General features: G+C 36.6%; 1 protein-coding gene across 2 annotated transcripts in view; it reads right to left on the minus strand.

Annotated features, from left to right (window-relative positions):
• Window positions 1-12,030, minus strand: part of Tusp (WD40 superfamily protein Tusp) — a 77,345-nt gene that overhangs the window by 51,830 nt on the left and 13,485 nt on the right. For both annotated transcript variants that reach the window (XM_076309567.1, XM_076309565.1), the window contains exon 2: window positions 243-410. In XM_076309567.1, coding sequence (XP_076165682.1) covers window positions 243-410 — 168 coding nt within the window. The remainder of the gene's footprint in view (window positions 1-242; window positions 411-12,030) is intronic.

Here is a 12,030-nt window from a genome sequence, read left to right on the forward strand (position 1 = left end):
AGGATGATTCGCGGCTGTATTACTTTTGAATCATTCTAGTCAACATTCACGATGTCGAAGAACGTAGAGGTGTCAGAAATAAAAACGATCGACGCTATTAGCCGTCGTACACTGGTTCGAAAAAGTGGTGAAGGGGGAGGGGGTAGAAAATTAAACGACAGTTTGCCGTGTCTCTCGTTTACCGGGATCGCGCGAAGAAGAAACGTGGCAAAAGTGTACAGGCTAAGAAAAATAGAACTCACCTCGCTGCGATGTCCCCGAAGGTTGTAATTTGCTCTCAGCGGAAGTTCCGTGGTCCTTGTTCGACAGTGGGACGTGGTAAAAGTCACTCCCACGAGGCCACGAGCGTTACCAGTGGCCAGCCATCCCTCCTGATAGTAATTTGTACGGTCTAGTTTCCATCCTTCGTCCTGTTAAATAACAGAGAAACGATCCTCGTGTTTATCGAAGAGCTCGGTGTTGATTATTTACGGTGACTTTCAGCCAGCGACGAATTTAATACAATACACTCATTGGACGATGTATCGAAACGTTACTCGTTACCCTCGAAATAGTACAATTATTAAAACAATATCACTGGTGCGACATACAGAGTATCGATACCATTCAAGCGCGATTAAGCGTTCTCGACAAGCGCCACGTTCCAGTTGGCGATAAATTATCGATAAATATTTCATTATTCGGATCAACGATCGAAATCTGTGTTTAGTTACTCGAAGATGTACAGAGAGAGTAATCGTAGCTTGGGGCTGAATCGAATGTGTGTATTGACTACTTTATTTTTGACATTACGAAAGAATGTGTAAAGAAACAATACGGTGCTTCCACCGTAGCGTGAATAATAATTGTTGTGAACGCGTGAACTTTGAAAGTTGGTCTTTCGTACTTGACGTCGTGTCAATGACTAATGTAATATCATAAATATTAATGAAATTTATACGCGTGTAATTATTAAATATTTAATATTGTGAAACAAGTTTTATTACGTTTGACATTGTAATATCGTCTTGAATTTCTCGAACCGAGTATGTATACTTATGCAATGTAAATAATATTTTTTTTAAATATGGAGTTTAGCGACTTCTCTATCGTAACCTTGAAACGATCTTGTATACGAACATTTGCAACGAATCCTTGATTCTCGTGTAAATGGGTAAATTCTTGATAATATTATCTCTAATATCGAACAGGAATTCCATCCAACGCAAACAAACACAACGTGGGTGTGATATTATCGGTAATATAGTATGTAGACACCTGTCGATCAGTTTATGCCACTTGACGGTCGATTTGTATCAGACACGAAAACGCAGTAAACCGACACGGAAGTGTGCGATACACTATTAGATTATAATGAATAGTTTAGTTTCAGGATCCTGTCAAGGTCATTATATTATAGGTCACATTTAGATCCACATTAGTAACGAGACTGTGCGGTGTAAAATACTATGTTCCATTTCATAAAGTAAAGATGATTTTTCAAACGATGAATAATATCAAAATTTAAAGTAATTATTTACCTAAGACCCTCAGCCATCGTTTTAATTATCCGGAGACTGTTTTACTTCTCTTTGCAATAAAAAATTTTGTATACTGATGGATAACGTGTAAATTTACATCGATTGTAATAATTACTGTACAGAAATTTGCAACGTTAAGATTCGAGTGAAATTTTCCAACTCTCAGTCGTTCGAAATCTCTTTGCAATGAAAAATGTTGTATACTGATGGATAACGTGTAAATTTACATCGATTGTAATAATTACTGTACAGAAATTTGCAACGTTAAGATTCGAGTGAAATTTTCCAACTCTCAGTCGTTCGAAATCTCTTTGCAATGAAAAATGTTGTGTACTGATGGACAACGTGTAAATTTAAATCGATTGTAATAATTACCGTACAGAAATTTGCAACGTTAAGATTCGAGTGAAATTTTCCAACTCTCAGTCGTCCAAAATGATAGATCTATTAAAGAAACGAACTTGTTTCTTTAAAAATTGACTCGTAGCGTACACGATATTTTTCCAAGTAACCATGGAAAACCTGCTGGAAAACATTATCAGTCGTCTCGCGACAGCACCCTGTACTCCAGCACGATAAGTGACGTTCATCGTGTATTATTTCAACATTGAGAATTTAACGAATTTCGTGACATACATTTACTTCGGCTTTGAATGCATAAACCATCCGTTAATAAGAATTTGAAAGTCAAATTGCACCCGTGGAATGCACCGACGAATCTTTTCACGCACCAGAAAGTCGAGTTGCAGTTCATTTAATTAAAGTTTCGTACGTATTTGCGAACAAGGGAGTGAAACAGAACAGAGACTCCCATACGGATTATTATTACGCGACTATACCATTGTGGATGCATAAAGATTCAAAGTTTAATTTGCACGAAGAGAATTTCACGAAGAGTACCCGATGTTGTGCTTCCCACGTTGTTTCGCTCATTCGTGTTTCGAACTTACGAAAGAATATTCTCCATTTTTCCTTCTTCTCAAGCAGTATTGAATTCTTTGTTCATACAAGCTACACGAGTACGTGTGAACTTTAAAAGTAGGTCGTACTTGACGTCGTGTCAATGAAACATCAATGAAATTTATACGCGTGCGATTATTAAATGTTTAATATCACCGAGGTGCAAAATTTTCTGCAACTTTCACACGATGCACGACTACACGCACTTGTACATTTCGTCACGCGTATGGCATCCAAACAAAGAAAACACTTGACTGCGCATTAATTTTCACACCCCTCGTCATCAGAGTTAGGGTTGCGAAGTGCTATGAGTGCTGTGCACCTGCGCTGCGTCCTCCAAGTACAAATACATTACCATTTCTTTTTCTTCGTGTTATTTACAGTACGGTTAAATTTTACATAATATTACATCAAAATTACATCATTATACTGATTTATATTAATATATTCTTCCATTCGAATCTTGTTCAACCTCTGTTGCATTTGTTATTTCGTGCAAGCTACGTTTTCTACATAATCTTCTCACAATTCGTACTTCGCCCAATTTGTTTAACAGTTTTCATCAAATTCTCTATTTACTTCTAAAATTGTCTTAATTTAAAAATTCTTAAGACCTCGAGCTCCTAGTTTTATACAAACAACATTGATTTTATTCTTTTTACCTAACCGTTAATTCTTTCACAAACGAACGATTAAATTTACCATAGATTGAACGACATCGTGTTACGAATTTAATTCATACACTGAGCCGGTGGTACGTGCACGACAAACCTTTAAATTATCCATTCTCTGATACACGCGTCTTTAAATTATCCTCCCTTTAACATACACACATATCTCGTTGTGTCAGCCGAGTAATAAATTACAAATCACTCTCGTTAATTAGAAACCTTGGTATCGTATATCGCGTGGATACAGAATCGAAATAACCATCCGTTAGAAATTGATAGGAAAATAATTTCATTTTGCACGAGGTACGAAATGAAGTACCGTTTACGTGTAACGCATTGGAATCGTTTAGATTTTATGCACAATTTACATTGCACTCCATTCAATATCGAATAATGTCGCGTATCGTTTTCCTTTCGGCGAGCTGGGCCTTCCCCGAATAGAAACGGTGGTAATAATTTTCAACGATCGATCGACCACGTGATACCAGCCGATAACGATTCACCCCAGCCGAATCTTATGTGTATTCGGTCTTTTCCAAAATTAGGCGGAATCCTCTCGTGTGTGTAGACGAGTACTCTTTCTAAAACAGAACGGTTGGTATTACTATTCGTCGGCACGTAACTCTTCCACTTAGGCGCGGAGGCGTCAGGTGGCGGGGGCTTCAATGTTGGAAGGGTTTCACCCTCAGACCTGTCATACATATGTAGGCGTAATTACTCGAGCCGGTACGAACCCTTAGAAAAATAAGCGACAAGGTAGAAGGTGGGAGGAGGCAGATTTTGACTATCCGTTGTAGCCGCGCAACCTTCTTCCTCTACAATGCAAAAGGTCCGGGCAGTTTTTCAAAGAATTTTCACATTTACAGTGTTACGAGGGTAACAGTGACAGAGAATTTTCACATTTACAGTGTTACGAGGGTAACAGTAACAGAGAACTTGTTCTCTGTTTATTGAACACGTTGACGTATCACGAGTTTACACGAAAGTCTATACAAGAACAAATCGTGAAACGGTAGGAATTTTTATGGGTCTTCCTTTTTATTTTATTCGTTCGACGCGATGTTGTTTGTACGTTGGACACCAGAGTGTTGTGCCACGATATCGAGAAACACGGTAATTTTGATGCGACAATTTTCACGTTGAATTCTATTGGCTTGTTCGGAAAGTCGTTTCGTTTTTTTTTTGGTGATTTTTTTTAGAGTGTATGAACATTTTATCAAATTATATATACTCCATTTTGGAAAAGGAAACGTTTTTGGGTTGTTCGGAAAGTGATTTCGTTTTCCAAAATGAGGAATATAGAATTTAATAAAATGTTTATACACTTTAAAAGAATCACCAATAGTAACAGGATCATCCTAGTTACTCCTTTCTCTTTTTTACCACAGTTTATGTTCACAACGAGTCATCGGTTTGAAGACTCGGTTCGAAGACTCGGTTCGAAGACTCGGTTCGAAGACTCGGTTCGAAGATTCGGTTCGAAGACTCGGTTCCAAGTAAAAATCGGTGGCTACCTCGTTTTCAAGCGAGCAGACGCTTACGATCTAGTCACTGGAAAGCGGAAGTTCGTGTAGTGTGCTCGCGAAGAGATGCGGAGCAGCATAGCGTTGCATACTTTGCCTACATCACTGACGAGTATGCCTGATGGAGTGTGCTAAGATAATTAATATTTTCACGGGTCGTTAAACTGAAAAGAGATTCGTGGAAAGTGGATTCACGAATTTCTTACAATCCATACGATATCTGCGATACGTCTGTTTCTATTTAAGTTGTCAAAACACATGGTTAGCGAATAGATATTGTACAGTCTCTGTACGTGTTTCACGCGAAAATAGTATCCTGTTTTAATTACGAAAATAAAAAGAATGCGTCACGAACCGAAAGTGAAGGAACGCAACTATCGACCACCGGGGCAAGGTTACTGGAGATACGATAAAAAACTTAATGTTTGGTATTTCAGTTACGAGTAACTGCTACAAAAACACAGAAACATTCCGTGGAGATTGTTTCGGTGAACTTCGTTTACATTTCTTTTGTTACAACGCGATACACCGACGGTGTGTCTTATTAATTACAACTTGTTTAAACTGTTTAGACTATACGTTTCGTGTGTTACCTTTTGTTCCTGTTAATCACATTTACGAGGGTAACAGTGGCAGAGAATTTTCACATTTACAGTGTTACGAGGGTAACAGTGACAGAGAATGTTCACATTAACAGTGTTACGAGAGTGACAGTGACAGAGAACTTGTTCTCTGTTTATTCAACACGTTGAGTTATCACGAGTTTACACGAAAGTCTATACAAGAACAATAAACAAGGAGGAAGAAAGAAAAGAGCAATTTGATGTTGAAAATTTAACACAGTTTCGGAATAGGAACAATGTACCGATTCTAAGAAAAATTACAAAGTTCGAAAGTACTCGCAATAATCGTGCGAATCACAAATGTGATTACAATGAGCGATAAAATCGAAATGGTAAATTATCGAACCCTCGAAATAGCGATGTAATTAATCACAAAATTCTCGACTACGATAAAGACAACACAGCATCGTCTACGATAAAGATTACTTTTCCCAATGACAGTTTGACTCGTAACTTTTGCTAATTCTGAAACAGAATGTTATTGCCTTTGGTACGCGTCCATGAATGAATCAAAATGTTATAGGCGCGAGACAAGCTACTCGCTGGGCACGTTTACACTGCGGCGACAAGCCGTGCAACGTGCACGGAGGGTTTCAACATTCACTCCGCTTCAACAAGCGGCGCGTAGAAGACACTTGAAGCACTTGAAATGAAAAGGAACCGCATTCGAGGTTGCGCGCGTGATGTTTTTCTACCAGCCGTGAGAAACATCGCCTACATTGCAAACACCGAACTATAGATACACGAGGGTTTCATTATCGGTGAGAATTGCTTTAACAATAGATTCAGGACTCGAAAACAACGAACGAGACCCGTGCAAACACGTGAACGATTTGACCGTGTTTCCGAGTTGGAATTTTTTTCTTTCGCGTTCCAAGAATTATTGCTAGAAACCGAACTTACGAAACTAATCCCCGTGTTGATGAATAAAGCTTCAAATTGGTCTGATTGATTGTAGACTTTGAATTTTTTAGTCCTTCGTAGGTAGGGACACTTAAAAGCGATTATTTACAGTACGATGTTGATAAATAAAGCTTCAAATTGGTCTGATTGATTGTAGACTTTGACATTTTCTAGATCTTTGTACGTAGGGACACTTAAAAGTGATTATTTACAGCACAATGTTGATAAATAAAGCTTCAAATGGTTCTGATAGATTGTAGACTTTGAATTTTCTTGACCTTTGTACGCAGAGACACTTAAAAGCGATTATTTACAGCACGATGTTGATAAATAAAGCTTCAAATTGGTCTGATAGATTGTTGACTTTGAATTTTCTAGATCTTTGTAAGTAGAGACACTTAAAAGCAATTATTTATAGCACGATAACGTTCGAATATTTCGACAACGCACGGATCGTGAAAATATTCTTATTTACATAAACACTGCGAAATAAGTTCGGAGTTTGTTCAGAAACGAATTGTTTCTCATTATTAAATCATTCATTATTCATTATTAAAAATTTTTATCATTTTTATCACTCCAACTCGAAGAGAACGAATCCAACGAATCTAAAAGTACATTTCTTTTTTATTTCGAATTTTATAAATAAGCAATCGACATCATTCTCTTAATTTCACTATTTCTCATTCGTTCGCTTCTTCATGGAAATGTAGTCACCGTACATGTAAATATATTAAAATACAATCGTAGAACGTGCAATTCACTTCTGTAATGTAAATCGCAGATCGAGAATAAATCATAATAGGGACACGAGTCTGTTGTTTCGATTGAAACATCGTGTAATACATTTTAAGGACGTTAAACAGTGCTTCTTTCCGTGCATTGAATTGCAACTATAGTAGTTGGCATCCTTCCCACTGATTGACTGAACGTTTCAACCTCAATGTATTCTGTCTCCTGCACAATATATCTTATTCGAGAGGAATAAGTTGACTCGGCAATTAACTGTGTGCTCTTGACGTGAGGATCGCGTGACACGAACAATGAATTTTTTACCCCCTACAAAGTATCGGGGAGAAAAGCCGCTTTCCTAAGGACTGCAGTAAAATAGTGATGACTTTTGCAAATGTCCAAGGTATAATTCCAAATATTGCCACTTTCCAATATACACGAAGTGTGTTCCAAGTGAAATATTACGAGCTTCGTATCTGGTTTACCGTCAAGGACAATACGTGGAAATTCCATTTTCAAATTTTCAATCTTTGAGCATCTTTTTTTATAAATTGAGTACATTTGTCTCGTTCGAACGACACGTGTCGAATATATTATTTGGTGCACATAAATGACAGTCAAACGAAACATTCTGCTTGGACAACTTACGAAAAACTCGTATTGCTTTGACAAGTACTCCGAATCGTGTCATCTGTGATAAAAAAATTATATTGCACTACTTTATATTGTGCATATCAATGGTTTACTAACAGTAACAATAATACGAGTGAACAAGATATATATGTATATATACAGTTCACTCAGTATAAATATATTATCATAATTTTAATGTAAATATTGTATTGTATTATGCGAAAGTACTTTTTCGTATTCGCTATTACTTGGGAAATACAGCACTGTCTTACACGATGCCGCAGGCACTGGACATTTCGAGAGGGAAAGAGGTGAAATCTGATCTCTGTTATCTCTCCAGTTCGCTCCACTTTGTATACATTTGAGGTAAGAGTGAGAAATAGTGAGAACAGTGAGATAAAGTTTCGAAGATCCAAGAAGGCTAGATATTGATCTCGAAACGTCGATTTTTACCAAACGGTTATTTTATTTCCCTCAAAATGTATATTCAACAATTTAACAACTCGAGAGGAAACGAAACTAGAATTTATCGAATAGATATCACAAGTTTTGATCTCTCTATAAGTTTCAAAGATAAATTATTTTGTGTCGCAAAATGAAATAATAAAATGATTTATTCGTAATATACTTTCTCAATGTGCGTTACGTCACAAAGAAACCAGTATACAAAATCCCGATTAGTATGTAGAAAATATAAAGATTAGATATACAGCACGATGATGCTACATAAAGAAAACAATCGAGCGTGTACTTAAATTTGTATAATTATGTCCTGTAACTCCAATTAGCGAAGCCCTCCACTTAACGCGCGAACCATACGTAGCTCCATTCCGAGATATAATTATTAAACGCCAATAAACATCGCAAATGTTCCACGTTTCCGCGTAGATGGAATTCACACCTTCCATTATTTCCACGTTCTTCTTCCACGCGTGAGTGCCGCTGCAAGCACGAATAAAGCAGCGCTCGCGATATCCTCCTCCATTTCGTGGAAGCACGCTTAAATAAAATTGCACAATTTCCTGAAGGCCCGTTAACACTTTTCTTCCTGCAATCGAGGAATCTCGTTGGTCTCAGGGGGGGGGGGGCGAATTGAGAACCGTACCGGATATTTGATATCCCTTTAATTGCCAGGATGAACTAAAGCCGCGTGAACGGTCGCGATAGTTTCCCGAATGCACGATCTCGTGATAAGTCTCGCGATAAGATTCGCGAGAAGAGAATCGCGCGTTTAAAACACCGCGTATAAAATTCGCTATCTCTGAAACCGCGTTCGAGAAGTATAACCATCTGTTTACGAGTTAAACAACGGCCGATATCGTTTTATTAAAGTTCGATACCGACGACGATGAGATTGGAATCGATCTACGGTGAGTCACACACCAAATCGTCCGCCACCTTTCTATTTTCGTTCGTAAAATGCGGTATGCTCGGTACGATTGCGGATATGTTATAAATACACATTTATATCGGTCAGCTGTAGACGATTTTACATATTTACAAAATGTCTGCAAATTCTGTTGTATCTGTATATTAGATTTCGTGGACGAATATAGAAAGACGAAGGTTGGCGGACGATTTCGTATACGAATCGAGCGCGAGGGTACTGGGCCAGACGATGGTCAGACGTTATGGTCAGACGTTCGCATTCTACTTAAGTGAAGCATCGGGTTGTACGTACGCGTAATACCATATTCCCCTTAATACGAAACTTGGTTTCTTTCTTTCTACCAGGTGTCAATGTAGCGTTTGTAACGTTGCAAATATAATAAAATACTTGCAAAATGCTTAATAATATTTGATATAATATCAAGGATATATCAATGTATGTAACAATGGTAAAAAAAGTATCCGGCACTGAAAGTCTTGTATAATATTAGAAAAGAGTATTTTATTTTTAAGGAAAAGTAGCAAAGAAAATTTCTAAATATCTACGTTACATCGTCGATGTAAAACGCAACTATAACGGTCCATTTTATAATATTTTATATAATATCAAGGATATATCAATGTATGTAACAATGGTAAAAAAAGTATCCGGTACTGAAAGTTTTGTATAATATTAGAAAAGAGTTTTTCATTTTCAAGGAAAAGTAGCAAAGAAAATTTCTAAATTTCTACGTTACATCGTCGATGTAAAACGCAACTATAACGGTCCATTTTATAATATTTGATATAATATCAAGGATATGTCAATGTATGTAACAATGGTAAAAAAAGTATCTGGCACTGAAAGTCTTGTATAATATTAGAAAAGAATTTTTCATTTTTAAGGAAAAGTAGCAAAGAAAATTTCTATGTTACATCGTCGATGTAACTATATATCACGGTTGATACGCATTGAAGTTAATAAAGCAATACGGTCCATTTTATTGCTATCGTAATTCAATTTATCATTTCATTTACGACATGCTCAATAGTTATTAAACGCTTTACAATCTCGACCGCTCGTTCTGCCGAAGCGAATTGAATATTCTAGACTACTGACATTTTCAAGCAACGATTGCGCATAATTGACGAAATACTGTGCGTTATTGAATTTACATAAATCGTTTCTGTTCCTCGATCGAAGTCGGTATCTTCGTCACAATCTACACGTCAAAATTAGTTTATACCGATATCGCGAACAGAACGTTACAATTTGATTCGTTGGAGCTTGAACAGGAGGCTTTAAAAATTATTCATATTTAAACCGCGTAATCTTATAACCGACTCAATGGTTCCTCTGTAAATTTATGCAATCTTCTGGACGATTAATATCGTATAACCGGATCAGTAGCTTAACAAATGTTTCAAATGTTCTACTTGTGAAAAATAATTAGACACAGTTTATCGTACCTTAATTTTCAAACGTTACAAGGTTAATGAGGATTTAAACAACGTCAAAAATAACTGGAAGACAAAATTAATTATATATAGACATTACCTACATGTATACTTGCAAAGTTTCCTGATCCTTTTAATCTCTTGGTTAAAGAACCTAACCTTGCTGATACTGTAAAATTGCTTCACCCTACAGTCAGAATGAGAAGTTCCATTAATCTTGAGGAACAAAGGTATGGAGAACAATGGAGACGTCTTGTCGTGATGGATCCTCGAAACGAATCGAATTGACAAACGTTCGATAGATTTAAGTACGATACATGGTTTTATGTTTGCATTTCGTTGGAAATCAAAACCTGCCCCGAACGAAACATCTTAAAGGAGTTTGATGAAATTGTTTAATTACGGAAGATAGCAACGACGCAGGATCGAAAGGATTGAAAATCTCTTTCTTTTAGATTATTCGAAAGTATGAATATTTATGAATATATTTCTAAAGTTCGATTTAAAAATTAAAAAAAGAAAGGAAGTTATAGAATATTTTCTATAGAACTCGTAAAAAAAAATTTTTTTCTCTGGTGACCAATACTGTCGACAAGTAACTTACAATGGAATTGATATTTTTTAATTTCTCTTTTTCTATTCTACATCTAGAAGAATAATTTTTTACTAGTAAATTAGAATTGTAGAAAACAATGATCGAGGTGAAAGATAAATTACAACGAAAACCCAACTTTCCGATCTTGATTATTCCCATTGAACGGTTTCATAATTTTTTACAAATTCTTTTCGAACGCTAGTTGCATTTTCACTTGGCCCTATTTTCTCGTATTTTACTCGGTGAAAACTCGGCGACATTCGTAAGTTAGGAAGGTGAATTATTCAACGGTTCGGAGTTAGAGATCGATTTAATTTTCTTGGATTTCTTTGCACGTTGTTCGAAAAGTAGAATTTCCTTGGTAAAAGTTTCCAAGAAAAACCATCCGTTTACATAACGTGCTTTATCGTGTATAAAGTCACGAAGTTGGCTCGAGTATCTTCTGCTTGGTTTAAGATAGCAGAAAGCGTTAAAAAGTTGAAGATTAATTAAAAATAGTCCTAATGAGGTCGTGCTCGGACTTATTTTTATCAAGTAAACCTTGTGGTCGAAGGATGGCTCGTGTTGAGTAAACAAAAATGGACAACTGGATAACACCGCATCGTAACGCGTACGTTCAATCAAATATTTTGTAGTGTTTGCACAAATCGTTGAATTCTCTTCTTTTATCAAATTTCTTGTCAGATTCAACTTGTACATCCCATTTTCGAACTGTCATCTATCAACTATATTTTCCAAATAATAAAATTTCAAAATTTCTGATATCGAAAGTTCCATAATTCTCCCCAAATGGAATTCGAAACGAAGCACTTCGATTCAAACGGTATACTGTCTTTGTTTCGAAGAAATTGTTTCGACGAGGAAAATATTTTCATTCGAAGAAAATTCATCGTTCGTTCGACCGTCTTTGATTAGAGTTCAATTGCGTATAAAATTTCTCGAGTCTCGGTAATTTCGATCGCTCGGTATGCGATTAAAAAGAAGTTCCAAGTGTTCGGAACGGATTACGGGAAGCAATTTTGGCGCATCAGTTTCTGCGCGCTT

The sequence above is a fragment of the Ptiloglossa arizonensis genome, chromosome 4 (assembly GCF_051014685.1).
Source record: "Ptiloglossa arizonensis isolate GNS036 chromosome 4, iyPtiAriz1_principal, whole genome shotgun sequence".
NCBI lineage: Eukaryota > Metazoa > Arthropoda > Insecta > Hymenoptera > Colletidae > Ptiloglossa > Ptiloglossa arizonensis.